Source organism: Brachyistius frenatus, unplaced genomic scaffold (genome assembly GCF_029030835.1).
Source record: "Brachyistius frenatus isolate BFR_SWC_R1_liver_20210118 unplaced genomic scaffold, ASM2903083v1 Contig_3, whole genome shotgun sequence".
In the NCBI taxonomy this organism is placed as follows: domain Eukaryota; kingdom Metazoa; phylum Chordata; class Actinopteri; family Embiotocidae; genus Brachyistius; species Brachyistius frenatus.
The window spans coordinates 3,138,572-3,157,819 of NW_027210602.1; the positions used below are offsets into that span (position 1 = coordinate 3,138,572).

Below are 19,248 nucleotides of genomic sequence, written 5' to 3' on the forward strand. Positions count from 1 at the left end.
ACACACACACACACACACACACACACACACACACACACACACACACACACACACACACACACACACAGTCGTACAATGTGCAGCACTCGTTTCGCCTTCTCTCTTTGTCACACAGAAGTCTGACAATCTCACTGAAACGTTCTCATTGTGCGGGATGAAGAGATAAACTTTGGCCATGAGGGAACGAAGTGTAACTGAGAGAAAGTTGGAGAAAAACACTGACCCCGAAAAAAAAGAGAGAGACTGATAGAGGGAAAATATTAGGAGGAGCGACAGGCTAGCCTTAGCGACAAGGCTGTTTACTGTTTATTTTGGTCTCCAGTCTCATTTCTCTTCATATTGGCAGAGTCGAGATGATTTCCTTTCTCTGTTTATTCCTGTGTGGATTCCTCTGTTTTGCGCATATTTGTGTAAGACTTTGTGTGTGTGTGTGTGTGTGTGTGTGTGTGTGTGTGTGTGTATTTGTGTGTGCACATCCTCTGTTTTAATCATCTGAGGTCGTTTGTCTGAACTCAGTCTTTCCACAATCATCAGTTCTTATGGTCTCTTCACTTAACACAAGTGTCCCAGCGTGGGATTTCCCATTTTTCTTCCTTACCAAAGTAAATAATACTCAAGCAGAGTACTTGAAAGCATACTATCTTCATTGTAAATTGTGGAGTGTGTCAATGAATCGTGTATGTATGGTGCATAAATACAAATGAAGTCTTTATACAAGAAATACAAAGCTTTAAAAATGTAAAATATGTTCCGTGTGTGTGTATTTGGCATTATTTCAAGTGATCACGAGTGGCAACACTTACAGGCCAAAACTCCATCTCCTAAAGACATAAGAACAATAGGATCTTGCTCGTGATGATTTCTTCCTCTTCGTAATCAGGTCAGGGTCGATTGGGTTGTTTCTGGTATGCAAGTGTGTGCGTGTGCCAGAGTGTGTGTGTGTGTGTGTACATGTGTACATGTGTACATGTGTATGTGGAAGTCAGCAGTGACGCTTCCCTGCAGTGTTGCCTTCTGTAACACAGGTGTGTCTTCATGCATGTTACGCTCTGTTGTACCCATATTACATTATCGTATTATTGGGATTACACTGCTGTTTGCATTGACATTTTAAGGCAGTATGGATGTATGTATGCGCTCAAATCTCTTTTGTAAATAAATGTCAACCTCTACAGGAGTTATCTGAATAAATATAATATAGATTTTTCATCTTGTGCACGTCAATTTCCATACAGATACACTGTGAGAAGCGCCTCCCTCAAAATCCACCTGGCTGATGTCTTGTTTTCTTTTCTTTTCTTTTCTTGTTTGTCTTGTGCAGTTCTCCAAGGAGAAGTACCTGCTGGAGTCTCCTCCCGAGAAACTTCGTAAGGAACTGGAAGAGGAGCTAAAACTGAGCCCTGCTGACATCAGGAGCCATGGCTGGTACCATGGACATGTACCCAGAGAGGTATGAGCACTGTGAAGTACACTGCAGAATCTACTCCCATCAGCCACAACATTAAAACCACTGACAGATGAAGATTTAAGTACAAGTATAATACAACAGCGCAGCAGTAAATCCTCCCTTCACGAGGATTATAATGTTCAGTTGTTATTGCTTTGGACGGACAGAGGTGTTGATTTATTTTAATAACTGAGAGGTGTGCCTAATATTTTGTCCTTTCTATTTAAATGAATTAGTTTGACAAAATATGAGAAATACCTCTCGGTATAACCCAGTGGAGTTCAACAGCACAACGTACTATAGTCTCCAAAAGATAATTAAAATAAATCAAGTCTCTCAATCAGATGGAATAAAAACTCAGCATTATAATCCTTATGAATTGAGGATTTATTGCTGGGCTGTTGTATTATTCTTTATGCTTCATCTGTCAGTGGATTTTATATTATAGCATTGAGTACACTGTATTTGTCTTAACACTAGGAATCATGACTGGATTTTTAAGCACAGATGTGACGACTTGCTTTTCTCTCGATTAAATATCTTTGGGGTTTTGAAAACAGCAATTTGCAAATTCTACTTTGGGTTCTTTGCTTTTTTTTAAGCTTAATAATTAAACTCTTTATTAAAAATGATCCATCAAGGAATCTTAAGAAATTATCATTAGCTGGAGCTTCGGAGCCCCAGTTTTACACTGTTTTGATTAAATTGAATCAACCGTGTTTCAGCTAATACACTGTGCGTTCATACTTCAAAATACCTAAAGCTTTAATTTATTACTAGTCAGCATGAAAACAATCAGTTTTCAAAAATTTAATGATCAAGAAACCCACAAATATATGCATGAAACACTTCGTCACAGTCTCTCAGTCCCTGAAGTCGTGAAATAAATTATGAATAAGTAAATAAACAATTTTTGAAAAATGATTTATTGCTGCTTTGATTTGTTTTTAACCCCCCCACATTTCATAGTACATGTTAAAAAAAAAAATTCAAAGATATAAATGTACTAACATAATGGTATTTCTGTGTGGGTTGACATGGTTGTCAACGCGTAGTATTAGTTGAGCAATTACTTGACCAAAGTCTCTGGCTTTTAAAGCACAGTTTAAATGCTGTGCACACAGAATGACCCTGATTAATGAATCCCATCATCTGTCACAGCTCAGTAGAAATTGCTTTAGCATTCAGAAGGAGGGACAACTCTGCCAAACAGACAGCTGCGTGTGTTGCTGATGTACGCAATTGAACTTCACAGCTGGTGGCAGAGACGCAGAGACACACAACAACAGACCCGGACGCTCACACACACACACACACACGCACATACACACTGCATGCACATGTGGTGCGGACTCGTTCATAGACACAACCTCTGTCGCTTGAGCAACCTCTGTCTCTGTTACACACGCACATAAACACAGACACAGATTCAAATCAGCCATCTGTGAGTCTTTCCTCTTTAATTTACATAAAATATTCATGTATTCACAGATTTGCCCCAGTGTAAACTTGGGGGAACCCCCAGGCCCTCCTGGTTACCAAAACAATACTTAGTGACTATGGGCCTGTTTCGCAAAACCTAGATAAGGGATTAAAACGGGAATTTCCAGGTATCCTGGTTTAATTAAGCCTTGGTTTGGTTTCACAAAAGCAGTTTCATGGAGATTTATTCTGTGAAACTAACAGCCCGTCTTACTTAATTAAATGATGAGATGATGATTAGAAACGGACAATAAAGTCATGAAGACAATAAAGTGTTAAAAGATGGGTGTTTCTCCCTTTACAATCACGTGCTCTTGATGACGTCATCGATGATGAAACGCATACGGGCTTTCTCATGGAAAAAGATGTTTCTGGACAGGTCGGACCCCTCGACTTTTCCCCAAATGACTGCATGCATGAGCGTTCCAGAGATTCAGCCTCACAGATGATCTGTACTGGGCTAAAAAAATTATACAAATTGACATGTTTCTCTTTATTCAGCAAAAGATGCTGAAAAACTGAGCAAAGCCACTATTTGTTGCTCTGTTAGAAGGTGTATTTGGCATCGAAACGATATTCTCACATCTTCATTATCCACAGAAGTATGTGCTATGTTGAGAAGGAATTTTACTAAATCGCAGGTACAATGAATTACAGTGTACACGCACACACACACAGAGAAAGAGAGCTCACTTTTAAGGCATTAATGTGTACAACTGATAATTTGAGTCAATAACCCTTTAATTATGACGGTTTTAGTTAAGATTTGTGGTCAATAGATGTTTATTTTTAGGATACTACATATTTGGTCAGTCCACTATGTCTGCCACACCTTTTGATGCTCCCTAATTAAAGCGGCAGTGTTTTTTTTCACATAGTGTCCTTTTCCTCCTCGTATGCTTCCATTAAGAGCAGTTTTTCACTGGGATTTAAGCATGTGACACGCCTCTTTTCCATTTCACATGAGTGAATCTGTGATCTGCCTTGTGGTCTTTTGAAGACGGCCATGGATGCACATTTGTCCGGATAAATTACACCTGGCTTGAACTAGCCGCATCTGATCAGCCAGGCTTAGCATTTGTGAAACAGATTAAGCCAGGATGATCTGACTGGGCTAGGTCCTGAATTTTCTCTGTTATCCTGGATATCTTAAATCTGCTTTTGTGAAACAGGCCCCAGATCTCACACACACACGTAAACACATCCGGTACTGTAGGTTAGCTTTCTTAAATGTCTTTCCTCCTTCCTGATCATTTTCTTCCTTCTGTTATATTCCTCTTCCTTAAGGCTTACAGTAGGTGCAAAAGTCAATAGTGTTTGAACCAGTGTGGCTTTCCCTTTAGTCATATCCCTGAATATTTTAACTGCCAGTGTAAATATTCTTAAATGCAGTCAAGGATCATAAAATAAAAAAAGCCACTAACCTCAACAGAATTATGTTTAAAAATAGAAGAGATAAAAAGATGCTGTACCTTTTAATCTGTGTATATACTGCCTCCTGCTGGTCTGTCTACCCTGGGCTGTGTTGCAGTGAATATTTAATGCTTTGTTTGCAGTGTTGAATGAATTTAAAGGTTTGCACCTTCACTTTCAACAGCAGTCTTTTTGCAGGTGGTTTTAAAGAGAATACTGCTGAGTCGGAGTTATGTTTCTGTGTTACCACACGGCTGCTCGATCAATATTTGGGCTCTATTATTACAGGAGCCAAAGACTCATCTGCAGTGTTTAGTATCAGCAGGATGTACAGCCTGAAGCTGCTCCACTGACCATGAATGAGACATTGCTTTTCTGGATTGCTTGTTTTGTCAATAGATTCAAAATAAGTTACATGTTCACTATAGTGCTGAACTCTATGAAATGTGTCTTCACAAAGTCGTTACGGCTATTGTCACTGGCATTTTTATCCATCATTGCTGATTGAAACTGTGTACAGAGGAGACGGTGAGAGAGATAGTTGTGTTTGTTCAGCGACACTGACTGTCCTAACGCATCGCTATAAATAATCACGATTCTCTAAATTAAATTATTTAACAGTCAAAGTATCAGAAACAAAATGTTCACACGCAGGCTGCAGCTCAGTTAACCAAGTTTGCTTCTTGCTCTTCATGCTTAGAGCTTTTTTTGTCTTCTTCTCCAACTCAGAAACATATGTGTGTGTGTGTGTGTGTGTGTGTGTGTGTGTGTGTGTGTGTGTGTGTGTGTGTGTGTGTGTGTGTGTGTATACACATATACATATATAATAAATATATATAATAAATAAATATATATATTTATATATTTATTATTATTATTTAAACTATTTTTTTTTTTTTTTATCTCTAGGTGTCGGAAACTCTGGTTTTGCGTAATGGAGATTTCCTCGTGCGTGACTCTCTGACCAGCGTGGGTGACTATGTTCTGACCTGTCGATGGGAGAATGAGGTGCTGCACTTCAAGATCAGCAAAGTCCTGGTCAAATCCAATGAGACTAAGGTACGTATTCATCTGTTAATGGCTGGCTAACACTTTATTTTTTTATGCGCTTGTATGGGATCCGTTTTACCTTATTAAAATGATCATATGGTATTCAATACATTCATAACATTTTAACTCAAATCATGTGGGGCTGTGGATTTACTATATATAAAAATTAAATATAGAGCAATTTCCTGTTGTTCTTTGGCTATTTGCTTTAGTTTATTTAATGCCAGAAGATCAAAAAAATCAGCTTCCACCAATGTTTAAGTCGCACCAGTCTCCTCAAGGTGCGAGTAGGAAAAGCACAAGTGTAACTATTGTAATATTATCAACAGCTCTGTTCCAAGTAGATTTCTTTGTAATTTTTCCTGTGAATTGTGGCCCGTTCAAGAGCAATTGGGAAGTAGGATGGTTCCGACCTCTGAGGGGGAAAATGCACCTGAACGCCTGTTGAACTCGTAATATCCAAGTAGGAACGTGGAGGGTTTTTGAGTAGGTTTGACATCACTCAACATGGCAGCGTATGTGGTAAAAAGAAGATATAAACTTTGGAATATAGAGTACAACAGCCAGACTTGGTCAGCCCGGCCTACCTAGCTTGCTAGAAGTCTGTTAAATGTTAAAAAAAATGGCAGTACATCAGAACATATAGAAATTTAGTGTGCCATTAATCTTAACCTCCTGAGCTCCATTTAATCCTTGTTGGTTTATATTGATGATGACGAGGTTGTTTGTCACATTTCTGTAGCGTGAGAGCAGATTTCTTGGGCATGTTGCTTGTTGGTTAACGCCCTCGTCCAGGGAAGTGGGACATTTCCCAACTCCTTCTGCCTGAATGCACGATCAGCATATACGACACCAGTGATGGTATTGGAACACATGAATCGGGCCATTATTACTGTTACCAGTTACACTTGTGTTTGACCTGTCAAAATATCCAATGCGCGCGTGTTCAGTCTAAACTGCAGTCTTTACTGGTTTAACTCCTTCCTTCCATTTCAGTTCAGCAAAAGGCTCTTTTAAACCAGCACAAACACAAAGGCCCCTGTGCTTATATATATCCGAATGGCATGTGTTTGTAGTTATATCCGTTTGCCAAGCCAATATTCTTCCTTTAGAAAAGGCCTATTTTCTCTCGCTGCCCTGAATGAGTGAGATAATTCCGTGTGAAGGTTAATTTGGCACCAGTGTGCCTCGTTGACCAGCGGTGCCTGTTACTCTCTCTGCCTCCGAGCCTTAATTCCCGCCCTGCTTGCTGATGTCTGCCTCTTTTGTTGTGTTTTAAGCAGCTATTAGATCATTTTACGTTGATCTGTCGGAATTTAAGAGGAACAGCAAGATTTCAGGCTCCTCACTCGAAGAAATTTGCAACCACAGAAAACAAAGAATACAAACGCTCAGATGTTTTCCTCGTTACAGGGTAATTACAGCAGGAGAGCATAAAAAAAAAACATGATATATTCATACTAAATTCTGTTGCATCTTCATCTTCAGGTGCAGTATGTGTTGGAGTCTGACAGTTTCGACTCGGTCCAGGAGCTCGTACGCTTTTACGTGGGCCAACGCAAACCTGTCTCGCAATCCAGCAATGTCCACATCTACTGTCCAGTCAGCAGGACTCTCCCCCTGCGCTACCTGGAGGCCACCTTCGCCCTTTCCAACAGCAAGCAAGGCTCCGCCTACTCCCCGTCCAGCCACAGGGGGGCGTACATAAAGAGGAGGAGCGTTACCATGACTGACGGGCTGACTACCGAAAAGATGATACCTCACAGGTGAGCCGAAAGAGCGAGGAGTCGAGTATTCGTGTTTTAGAGTAGAAACGCAGAAACTCAATAGTGCACCAGCCAATTTTAAAATCCTGACAATGCTTTTTTTTTTTTTTTTGCATATACATGATTAGTGACTCAGACAGTCCCAGTCCAGTTGAGACACCAGTGGCACCACCAGAACCAGAGCCGGAGCCTGTGCCTAACTGCAGGTTGTGTGTGTGTGTGTGTGTGTGTGTGTGTGTGTGTGTGTGTGTGTGTGTGTGTGTGTGTGTGTGTGTGTGTGTGTGTGTGTGTGTGTGTGTGTGTGTGTGTGTGTGTGTGTCCCCGTTCGTGTGTGACACTAGTGTTATCGTTGAGCACCAAAGTAGTACCTTCCACATTCCTGCGGTTCCCTCACTTCACAGACACTTTCAGCACCTTCCCTAGTAACAAGCATCAGAATGAAGTTGTTCATTTGGTCACTTCTGCACTCAAGTTTCAAACAGGATGAGGCCGTTTGAAACATGAAACTGAATTGACAAAGTACGAGCAGACACATATGTTGTGCACAGTGCAAATTTTAGGTGTGAAAAGATGGCGAGCCAGCTTTGAGAGGATGAAAGCATAAATGTGTAGAAAATAATTATTTGGGCATAATTGTAGAAAACTTTTCATTAGCTTTAAGCAATAATCATGACACTTAAATGTTTATTTTCTCAGTATTGTCCCTAGAATTGACACTTGTACCACATGTTTCTGCTCCTGCTTCTCGGTTCCAAACATGGTTTTAGTTTAGAAAAATCACAAACATAAAATGTGTGTTTTTCATGACAGTTACGCCAACTAAAATGTCTCCCTCTTTTGTCACCCTGAGGAAACATTTACATCCTTAATCACACCATTCCTGTCACGTGGGGGAAAAACCCTGAACTGCACTGCTTTGTGAGGATCCCTGACAACTTTTAAATCCTTACTCAAAGATTTTAATATTTTTAAAAATCACTATATTTGCAGCCCATCGACAATCCACCACCATAAAGATGCAATGCGGAACTGTGCGATGAGCATGGACCAGATTCAGGAGTATCGCTGCCCCTTGTCACCTGTTGGGGAAACCCCGCTGTCTCCTGCATATAGTGCGAGTAAGTGCCAGATACACACAGACTCAGACCAATAACTACAAAACACGGTCTTTAGAGATTATAAGGCTCACCTCTTTTTCTTCAGTCACAAGACAGAGAGCCCACTCGGGTGGGCGGGTCCTGGCTGTCGTCCCTCCCTCCCCCGTGATGCGTCGTTCCAGTGACCCTCAGCTCAGCCCCTCGGCCAGTAACAACCCCGCGGAGCATCCCGCGCATACCTCTCACTCTGCGCACTCCTCGCCCGCCCATCATCCCAGCTTCCAATCTCATTCTTCAGAAACAGCAGGGAGCTACTGTGACCTCAGACCTTGTCCCTCCGGGCCTCCCAAACCCCCAACTAAGAGCTACGTAGAGCGACTGCGAGTGCACGAAGGGAAGGAGGAGGGAGCAAGAGAAGAAGGAGAGGGGATGTTCAGTGCCCCACAGGTGGAGACGGCTTCCTCGTTCAGGCCATCCAGGTACGAGACATTGAAAACGGGCTTCCAGACTTGTACTTCAGGGTGTTTTTAAAGGATCCTGAGCCTTTTTTTTTTTACCTGTCACGGATTATTTTATGAAAAGGACTCCTAACACAACAACAGCTTTGGTTTAGTGAGGAAGTGGATTAATCCGTCTCGTTTCAGTTCTTCCTTTGAGTCAAAAACATACGAAGCATGAGCAAAATCTGGACAGTGGCAGACAACAACAGCTATTAGAAGACAGAAAATCATGGAAAATAATAGGATCAATTTATGTAAACATAGAAACCCTAAGTAGCTGCAGTGAGTTGGGAGCAATGCAAGCAAACTAGATTAACTAAATCTGCATTTTAAGATGCGCGTTACCATTTTCCCCATCATGTATACACCTGTGACTCTAACAGCTGCTCAGCTTTCTCCTCACTGAAAATGAATCTGTTCAAAGGTCAATACACCTGCTGACATTTTGTCACAGAGGGCAAAAAATATTTGGGGGTGAGGCAGTTTTGATGGGCATTGCACACCGGCTGGAAAACTAGAGTCGAATAAACAGCTGATAATCCTGTGGGAAATAGCCGGAGGGCAGACTTTGTTTAGCGGTCAGACACACAGCAGATACTGTATTTTATTAGGGAGGACACAGCAGATGAGGCTTGTAAAAGGCAAACGGTCAGGTACACTGATTTTTGGCAGCAGCGATAGTGCAGGCGGCACTTTTGGACATCCAAGCGTCCCCTGTGAAATTCTGGTGCAGAGGGATTATTGCTAAATCACTCTGAGCACTTGGGAGGAAATTGTCAGTGAAGGCAGGAAAGCCTAGTCATGTTTTAGGCAATGGGGTGAGCCAATGAGAGGCACATCTGATTCCTTTTAACTGCTCATGTTGTGGCGGTATAGATCGAGCCTGACTGATACATCAGCAGACGTATTCGTATGTCAGCAGATATCGGACATGAAATTGTACAGCAGAAATTACTATGTTGTATGTCAATTGTTTTATGGCAATTTATGTCCCTTTTCCACTGTCGGCAGCCACTGTCCCGACTCTTCTTATGTTTTTCGGTTTTCAGTTGGGCAATAGTTGTTGATAGTGCCTGGTACTGTTATAGGTATCAGCTCTGTCGAGGTTCCCAACAAGGTCACATGAAAACGCTGCAAATTACTGATGGGTCAGAGAATCGTCGCAATCACTGCATTATTATTTTATTTTTTATAAATCTCTTTTCTGCTCATCCTCACCGGTGCTTTTATGTCCTGTCGTGGTGCAGTACTCTATAATCTGATGGTAATCGCTCTCGTGCAGGTACGAGTCTTGCCTTATGCCGGCAGAGAATAAGCCTCTGGAGATGTCCGTGCTGAAGAGAGTCAAAGAGCTGCTGGCTGAGGTGGATGCAAGGACCGCAGCTAAACACATCACCACGGTGGACTGCATGGTACGCACAAGTACACGCAGCTTACACACACACACACACACACACACATACAAAGAAGAGTAATTAAATACACATTCACACATGCTGACTTGCACAATTGTACATGGAAACAAAGATGCAAATACATACTTCCACACAGAACTGATCATCTTTTCTTTGATCTTTGGCAGGTGGCGAGAATATTAGGTGTAACCTCAGAAATGCAAAGGATGATGGGAGTCTCCTCAGGGCTGGAGTTACTGACACTACCACATGGACACCAGCTGAGACTTGACCTACTGGAGAGGTACAAATGCACTTTTTTCCCCCACTGTCTTCCTTTAGACATCACTCAGTTTCGCTCTCATTATTTTAGCTAATGATTATTATGGAGGACTTTTACTTCATCATTGATTTAGACAAAGATAGAACCCACTGGGTGAAGGGGAAAACGGTGCTATGAGTCTTTTATGAGTATAGAAGGAGACAGTTTAGTGTTTCAAGGATGAGAACATATGTTCTAGAAACATAGAACATTGGGACAATATTAATGGTGACGAACATCAAAGGAACTCAGAGAAGGAAGGGCTATCTGTTCACTTTCTTTTTATTTTATGCTCCACCCCCATTTTTATAATAAATATTTCTCAATATAACCGCTTGGAAATTAAAGCAAAGATGTTAAAAGCCATATGGGAGGCATTAAGCTGTATTAAAGCATCGCGCGATGTCCTTTTCCTCAACTTTGCTTAAGTCCCCCAATATACTTTTTTTGTAAAATTATTCATTGGAGTACTTTAAATAATATATATTTCATTAACATCTGAAGGCTCCATCAGATTAGATCACTCGCTACATCAACCCGCAATGTGAATTTCCAGGATGGCTTTCAATATAGGCTTTGATTCAAAGTCTCCTGCTTTTCTATCAGCAGAAATTCACTTTCATTAAACAGCACCACCTTTTTTTTTCTCTCTCTCTCTCTCAGGTTCTACACCATGTCCATCATGATGGCTGTGGATCTGCTAGGCTGTACGGGAAGCACTGAGGAGAGGGCGGCCCTGCTCCATAAGACCATCCAGTTAGCAGCAGAGTTGAAGAGCAATCTGGGCAACATGTTTGGTTTCGCTGCTGTGATGAGAGCCCTGGAGCTGCCACAGGTAAGAGACATACGATCCATTATGATCAGCACAGAAGGTGCAGAGGTTTCCTTCAAAGTTCATTGTCAAATGCAATCTAATAATTCTTGTTGTGTCTTCAGATTTCCCGGCTGGAGCAGACATGGGTAACTTTACGTCAGAGACATACAGAGGGCGCTATTCTATATGAAAAGAAACTCAAACCTTTCATGAAGAATATGAACGACGGCAAAGGTGAGATCCTTCTAGTTTCTGTGTTTCATACTAAATTGTCCCAGTGCGTGTTTATTTACAACTTAACATTCTCCCTTGCTCCCAGAATCAAGTGCCCTGTCCAACACCTCCTTCCCTCACATCATTCCCGTCCTGTCTTTGTTGGAGCGCGGCTTGGCCCTCGGGGAGACGCTGGAGCCGTGGGAGAGTGTGGAGGTGGGAGTAGATGTGGTTATGTACCACCTAGAGGCAGCTCGTACCATTGCACATCACGGAGGAATCTACAGAACCAATGCAGAGACCAAATTGCAGGGTAAGATTCTCATGTTCCCCTGAGAATGACTTGTAATAACATCGAGGTCCAAATATTGAACAGTCCAATATATTGCTTTGTGATCATGTACCCTCGCGACTAATCTGCTGTGGTTTGTGTTTAGTCATGATTTTAATATCATATTTGCTTAGCATCAGTTGGTTATTGTGACTGTGTCTGTGATAGCTTTATAAATCAGCCTAGCATGGATGTAAACGCTGATCACTGATTTGATGTAATGATCATGTGTGTGTGTGTGGTCACTATATTGATTGTATTGATCCTCAATACCTCACCATTGGTTCTCAGTTTGAGGACATTACTGCTTTATGGAACAGTCTGTCAATAGTCATCAGTTCACATCTGTTTTCTATTATATCCAGCTATTGATCACCCTGACCTCAGTCAACAGTTCTATCAGCCAAAGTGCAGCTTATTTCATACAATTAAAATCTAAATGTTCAACATCCATCTTTAGCTCATTTATAGAGTTCAGGTTGAAAGCTGTACTTTATGGATTACAGGGGAGAAATGAATCGTCTAAAACATCATAGAACAGGTTGATTTCCCTGCAGACCCACTGCATGAGTGACAGAATCATTATATTTGACCATGGAGGTTCATGCTCCAACATTATGGGTGACCACGTACTCGCATCTCAAAGGTGCACTTTTTAGAGCTTTCGACCTAATCCCATGTTGATCATCAGTAAATGAACTGGCTCCAGTGTCATCTTGTGATTTAAGTATGAATCTTTCAAGTGGTAATAAGTGGTCATAAATAGCGGGGAATAAAGCGCTAATGAAGATTGAGATTTGGTTCAAAGCTCTGGCAAGTCTTTTAGTAGATGTAGTTGCAATTATTTTGTGTCATTTTAAATGTGTCTGAAACTTTGCAAAATGCATTTAAAAAAAAAAAAATCTTTTTTTTTTCTTTTTTTTTCTTTTTATGATTATCTGTATTTCACTATGATCATCCCGATTATAATGTCATCTGTATGCTGTAACTTTGTCTCCTTTCCTGTGCAGGATTTCAGGAACGAACAGAGATACACGAGATCTTCCAGACGGAGTTTCAGATGCGTCTCCTGTGGGGCAGCCGCGGCTCCGAGGGCAGCCAAACGGAGCGCTACGAGAAGTTCGACAAGGTCCTCACCGCCCTATCACACAAGCTAGAGCCTCCTGTGCGTCACAGCGAGCTATAGCACCGAGCCCCGACAACCGACATCGCCAAAACACTCTCATTTGCACTTACCAATCATAATGGTATGGGCTTTGTTTTGCATCGCAAAGGATGACGTGGCAGTGTCCAGCTTGAACACTGGGACAAGTGAGAGTGACTGAAGAGGCAGCTAAAAGAGCATGTGCAGTGAGCAGGAGGAAAACGGAAAGGAGAGTCTCACTTATAACATGTGTTGCACTCACTGTAGACTCGGTAAGGCGCAGTGTATTCTGTCCCTCTCTGTGGACGTCCTCACTTAGCACTAAAATATTTAAATGCAAGGGAGAGGAGACAAGCTAAGTGGAAAAGGAGATAGGGGAGAAGGGTGACCAGCTCCCCTGGTACAACCAGTAACACTTGTATGGTGTGTCCAGAGGGCCAAACAGAGCTACAGAATCTGGCTTCGCTCCAGTTTAACACAGACACTGCTGTCACACACTGTAGCCCAAATGATAATAACTTGCATAGCTCATACATGTTTAGTCTGTGTGAATGAATGAGTGTGTGCGTGCGTGCGTGCGTCGGCAAGGGTGTTTAAGTTCCTTAATTTTTAGTATGTCATTAATGTTTCATGTTTTGGTTTTTTTCTTATTTATTTGTCAAGATCAAAGAATATCAAAACATTCTGGACATTGCTTTATGAAACTCATGAGAATCTGCCAGTGCTCATTCTGAGGGAACCCTGTTCATAAAGTCTCATTAAATATGTATCAAGCAGTCCCATTAAAAATGTATCAGGCATGCATTAATAAATGTATCAGAAACGAAACATTTGCGGAAGCAACGCAGCAACTTCAGTGAGGGCTTTGAGTTGTTAAAAATGTTGAGAGGACAAAGCAACCTCCCTCTGTTGATATTGCGTCTCCTGTGCACAAAATGTAGCTCAAAACAGCTCCATGAAGGAGAAGAAATACAAAGCGTGTACACATGAAATTCAGTTAAAGCAATGTTTCACTTTGTGTATGAACATTTACGAACATGCTGACTCGAGCTCCAGTTTGTAAATTTGCAGAAATAATTCAAACAGTTGATGCATGCACCTCTAAATGTTACACCAAGTAAAATGTTGCTTTAATCATTTACATATATAGATGTGTCAAACTTGAGAAATATACAAATGATTCCGTGAAGATACTTTGTGTCTGTAGAAAATCTTTACCGATACCCGACAGACAGAGAAAATCTGTCATCTTTCATTATTTTTCAGTTTTATTTTTTTAATTTTTTTATTTACAGTTTGAAACCTGAATGAAGTCAATATAAGGATGTGTATACCACAGCTGTGCTACAGGGAATGTCCTCTGTAATGTTTTGAATTTGTGTTTCAGCAATAGAGCTAATAAAACGACTGGAATACTTTTATTTCTATGGGATTACTATTTTGGGTGACTATTCAGTGTTATATTATGGCTGTATTAACAGTATACAGGCCTGAGAGCCAACTCTCAGTGCTATGCACTCATGTCAACCAACAGCTGAGACCCCTGAAGGAACACGCATACATTCAGAAGATTTTAGGAAATCTTCTATCCTAAATTTTTCTTATCCAAATGGATGACCTATGTCACTCATATCGGATATCAAACAGAAATAATTCAGAAATTGTTGCTTCTGACCGAGAGTTACATATTGGAGATAATTAAACGGATGTTTTATTGTGTTAAACCCTGTTTTCTATCCAGCTGTACAGATCACAGTTCATGAAGTGTGGAGACATGTGCCAGTTCCCTCTGTGGTCCAGCAGGAGGTGTGCTTCAGTCAGCAAAAAAAACAACAACACTGAATCATGAATTGTAATACTGAAGACATACAGTATACACATAGAGGAATTACACATGTATCGTGTGTGTTTTGAGACCAAGAGGATGCCTACTGGTTTAGGTGTGATAACGATGACATATGTTTTTATTTGTCCTCTGTTGAATGCTGTACAGGAATGATCTGACAGTGGGTGGATTCTCCTGTTGTATGAGATAATGAAAAAGTGATCGAAGGACTGATTTCATGTTTTTTTTACGTATTGTATATAGCAATTCACTTTTTCAAATAAAAAGATTGCTTGTGTCCATGAGTTGGAGTCTTTGTTCAGAGTGAAAGCACATCGCTGGTATAGTTTTGCCTGTCTAACGCAACAATTGTTTGGTCTGAAATTGCCAAACGATAGAAACAAGTGGCTCACCGACAGTTTTGTCTGAGCCGCAGTCCAAAACCCAGAGATATAGCTACTCCTTAAAACAGAAGCAGAAACCATCAATGTTAATCGTTTTTGCACAAATAACTTCATTAATCCATTAACAATATAGATGCAGATTATCTCCTGCTGATCCATTAATAGACTGTTCCACCTCTTGTTTACTACAGTGCTCAGATGGTGTAGAAAATTGTTTAGCTATTTAAGAGGGAAATTATTTAAATAATTTGTGAATCATTTTTAAGATTGACATCTTCTGGAACAAATCAGGCTGGCCCCACTCTATGATTGGGTAGACCGTGGGTCCAAATTTGCCCCTTCAAACAATCCGGGGGTCGTTCCAGATACTAGGCTGGTCTAAACCGACTATCTGTCCAAATGATTCTGTATTGTGAGAGGTTTACAAGCATAATCCTACATTGTGTAAAAGATCTGAGTAGTTCTTTAAACCACTGAAAGTAAGGGGATCAAGAGACTTCTTTCTTTACATATTTTGTTGACAGGAAAATAATATAGATGATGCCGAGTTGCTCTGCTGTAGTGCATATGTATTTATGTCCCACCATCACCACCACTTCAAGTGAAAACTCGACCCTCTGGAGCCGTCCTCTTGCAATGCAGATTGGTGGCCAGTAGGGGCCAGCATTTCACTATAAACTGAAACCTGATCCCTTTTATATTTCTATAGCCTACATATTGCAATCTAACCCCTCATCTCTAACTGTTCTCATACACCTGCTCTTTCCTGGTCCAGTTTAGGTTTAAGTAGTAGGCAGCAACTCATTTTCTGAGTTTTTATTTATTATTAGTTCCTCACCAACTTAAAAAAAAAAAAAACATCCTGTATGATCCTTATTAGGCTACACGTTTTCTGGACACTGTGCACAACCCTGGGCACTTCAGCTACTCTGTTAATCTTTTTCATGGTCATTATATCATGAGAATAGGCGCGTATGTATCCTGTGCTTAACCGAAAATGTACCATGACGTGCACTGACGCTGAGCATGCGTGTTGTGTGAAGCATCACACATTGTTTTGCAGACAGACCCATGGCGTTGGCAGTGGGAGGTGGAAAAGACAGATGGAGTGTGCGTGTGTGTCCATGTATGTGTCAGTTTGTGTCCGTATGTGTGCATGCATATGTTTGTGTATCAATGTGAGCTTTTGTGGATGTGTGTGTGTGTGTGTGTGTGTGTGTGTGTGCGCGTGCGCACCGCAACACAGATGTTGTAGGAGTGCTGCTTAGCTGTTGCTGCTTACACCCTTCATGAGGAAGGCAGTGGTGCGTCCTGGCAGCTGTTACACTGAAGGAGGGGGTCAAGTTTATTCCAGGCAAAATAAAATTCCTGAGAAAAAGAGAAAGTAGAACAATTGACATTTTTGTGACTCTTTTTGACGGATTTTTGACGTATTGACAAGAACACAATAGAATCAAATAGTGTAGGATGCCCCGTAATCTGCCACAACAGATAATTATAATGCTCTCGTCTTTGTCTCCCCTGTCCGTACAGTTCCATAGGCGTAACATGTTATGGATGTAATCTCTAAGAGGATTCTCTCTGCTTGATATCATGGTACATGTTAATTTCACCTCTTTATGTTCCTTATTGAAACAGACCCAAGATCTCCCAGGCCTCCCAGCTAGCCAGCCAGCCAGCCAGCCAGCCGGCCAGCCATCATCAATTCACCCTTAATCTCTCCCCCCAGTCCTTCTATAGCTAATCCGTTGTGTTGGTCATTGTCATCTGATCATGTGTGACCTTGGCTGCTCTGTAGCTGAAACCTAGAAGTGGAGCATTGACGTTTGCTGTCCATCTAGGCAGATATTGATGGGGGCGGAGGTGAGGGTGACAGGGATTAAAACTTCACCCTGATGTTTCGTAATTTTAGTGGATTTAGGGTTAGAAATTGACTTGAGTGTGAAATTTCTCAATGTCTGAAGTCATATCCAAGCATGAGTAGTGAGAGGTGAAGACGGTTGACTTTTGTTTAGGGTACAGGATGAAGACGGGACAAAAAAAATATCAAGAAAATATTCATTGTTTGCCACATTAGAGGTGACAAATGTGAATTTATGGAATCAAATTAATGAAAAATAATCTTATAAAAATATTTGACTTCATGGATTATGTAGTGAATCATGTTTTTGAGTTGGTGCACAGCAGACAAATTGTAATTTAAACGGTGTGAATGAAAGCAGAGAAAAGAACAATGTATTCTGTGTTGTGTTATAGACATGGGAGTTAGCACGCCTGCACCGAAATTGAAAAGAAACAGAAACCCCCCCCCCCCCCCCCCCCCCCCCCCCCCCCCCCCCCCCCCCCCCCCCCCCCCCCCCCCCCCCCCCCCCCCCCCCCCCCCCCCCCCCCCCCCCCCCCCCCCCCCCCCCCCCCCCCCCCCCCCCCCCCCCCCCCCCCCCCCCCCCCCCCCCCCCCCTTTAAAAAAAACAAAAAAACAAAACAAGCCTCACCCCTCCAGAACTATTTAAAATACTCACTTTGTTTTCTAGCTCCAGTAAAACACAAAGAACAGGAAGGCTTAAGCCTTGTGAGTTGTTATGAAATTCATTTAATAGGTCATTTACTGCATACTGAAATGAAAACAGAAATAAAAGTCCCTGTGATACCACCTGCTCTACCTAAACACCAGGGCAACTTAACAAATGTGACATGACATGCAGTGATGGTGTGATCATTCCTGGATGACTCACTCTATAACCACGAAAGTCGTGGCCATACAAAATCTCCCCCACACCTCATCTTCTGCCTCTTTGCCTCCCTCTGAGTTCACCCCGTGACTGTTTGCACCAAGTGAGGATACTCCTCATTCCCTCTCGGACAAAATACTGCAACCAGTAACCGCTCTCCCCGCGTCTTCGTTATCTTTCAAAATTTCCACCGCAGCCTCCTCCGTCAGAAGACTCCTCTCATTTTCCCGCCTGCCGCCTCACCCACGCCTCACACTTCCCTCGCACCCGCCAGGCCCCTGGTCGATCTGTCTATGTGCCCCTGCGCTGACTCCTCATTAACACATGAATGAAGACAAGGAAGGGCCTGCTAAGGCTTGGACGCCAACAGAAGGCAGCAGATTTGCAATTCAAACTTATGACCATACACTCCGCCTCCCCCCCCCTCCCCCCCACCCCCACCTCATCCTATACCCGCCCTGCATAATGGGACTGGAACTGTCACCAGTATGATTGAGGATGTATGTAAGAAGGGCGAAAGGGACAGAGGGGACAGATGTGCATTCACACACTCATGTCATGCCTCTGCACACTTTTGTATTGACGGACACAAAGCAAACACGCGCAGGCATGCATATGCGGAGTTAGTTAAAGTCAAGTCCAAGGGAGTACGAGTTCTTAAATGGGCACACCATCATGATGCAGAGTTATTGTGGCTTAGAAACAAAGTGTAGTGATTCATTTAATAAGATCTTTTAAATATCTGAAACCATGACAAGGTTGCCTATCGAAAGGACAAAAATAAACTACCTCTTTTGCTCAAAAGCTTCTTATATTTTATTAAAATCAAAGTTACTGACATACTGTCAAAATAAATGACACCCCCCCCCCCCAAAAAAAAAAAAAATCCCAAACAAACAAAAATAATAAAACAAACTATTTTTCAGTCCAAACTAAACATGGATTGGTCATGCAATTTTTTTTTTTTTTTACATAGATTGTAGAGGACTATAAAATCCATCATGTGTCTTGAACAAACAATTTTGAATTGAAACAAATCGTCAAGCATAAATTACGAACTTGCTTTATAGACTATATGAGACTGCACTTGATTTTGGTCGTTTGAATATCTGAAGGAATAAAGTGAAATAGGTGAATGTTGATTAAATAACAATATACGGGTGATAAATGTACCACTACCACTATTTTAACTTCACACAAAATATTTGTTCTTACGTAATATCAGGGTTTCTGATCGTTTTGGAAAAAAATAAAAAATAAAAAACGTCACAAAAGACATTTAAAGACGTCACTTCCGACTTCCTGTACGACACTTCC

At 41.5% G+C, this 19,248-nt stretch overlaps 1 protein-coding gene across 6 annotated transcripts in view; it reads left to right on the plus strand.

The window, feature by feature from the left end:
* sh2d3ca (SH2 domain containing 3Ca) overlaps window positions 1-15,096 on the plus strand; it is a 190,157-nt gene extending 175,061 nt beyond the window's left edge. For 4 of the 6 annotated variants that reach the window (XM_069703175.1, XM_069703162.1, XM_069703168.1 and 1 more), the window contains 12 exons: window positions 1,322-1,450; window positions 5,252-5,401; window positions 6,881-7,158; window positions 7,287-7,364; window positions 8,149-8,276; window positions 8,362-8,734; window positions 10,038-10,167; window positions 10,338-10,453; window positions 11,135-11,306; window positions 11,408-11,519; window positions 11,605-11,811; window positions 12,840-15,096. In XM_069703175.1, coding sequence (XP_069559276.1) covers window positions 1,322-1,450; window positions 5,252-5,401; window positions 6,881-7,158; window positions 7,287-7,364; window positions 8,149-8,276; window positions 8,362-8,734; window positions 10,038-10,167; window positions 10,338-10,453; window positions 11,135-11,306; window positions 11,408-11,519; window positions 11,605-11,811; window positions 12,840-13,015 — 2,049 coding nt within the window. In that variant the 3' untranslated portion in view covers window positions 13,016-15,096. The remainder of the gene's footprint in view (window positions 1-1,321; window positions 1,451-5,251; window positions 5,402-6,880; window positions 7,159-7,286; window positions 7,365-8,148; window positions 8,277-8,361; window positions 8,735-10,037; window positions 10,168-10,337; window positions 10,454-11,134; window positions 11,307-11,407; window positions 11,520-11,604; window positions 11,812-12,839) is intronic. The other 2 variants (XM_069703191.1, XM_069703202.1) reach the window with 1 other exon arrangement.
* Window positions 15,097-19,248: the final 4,152 nt, after the last annotated feature.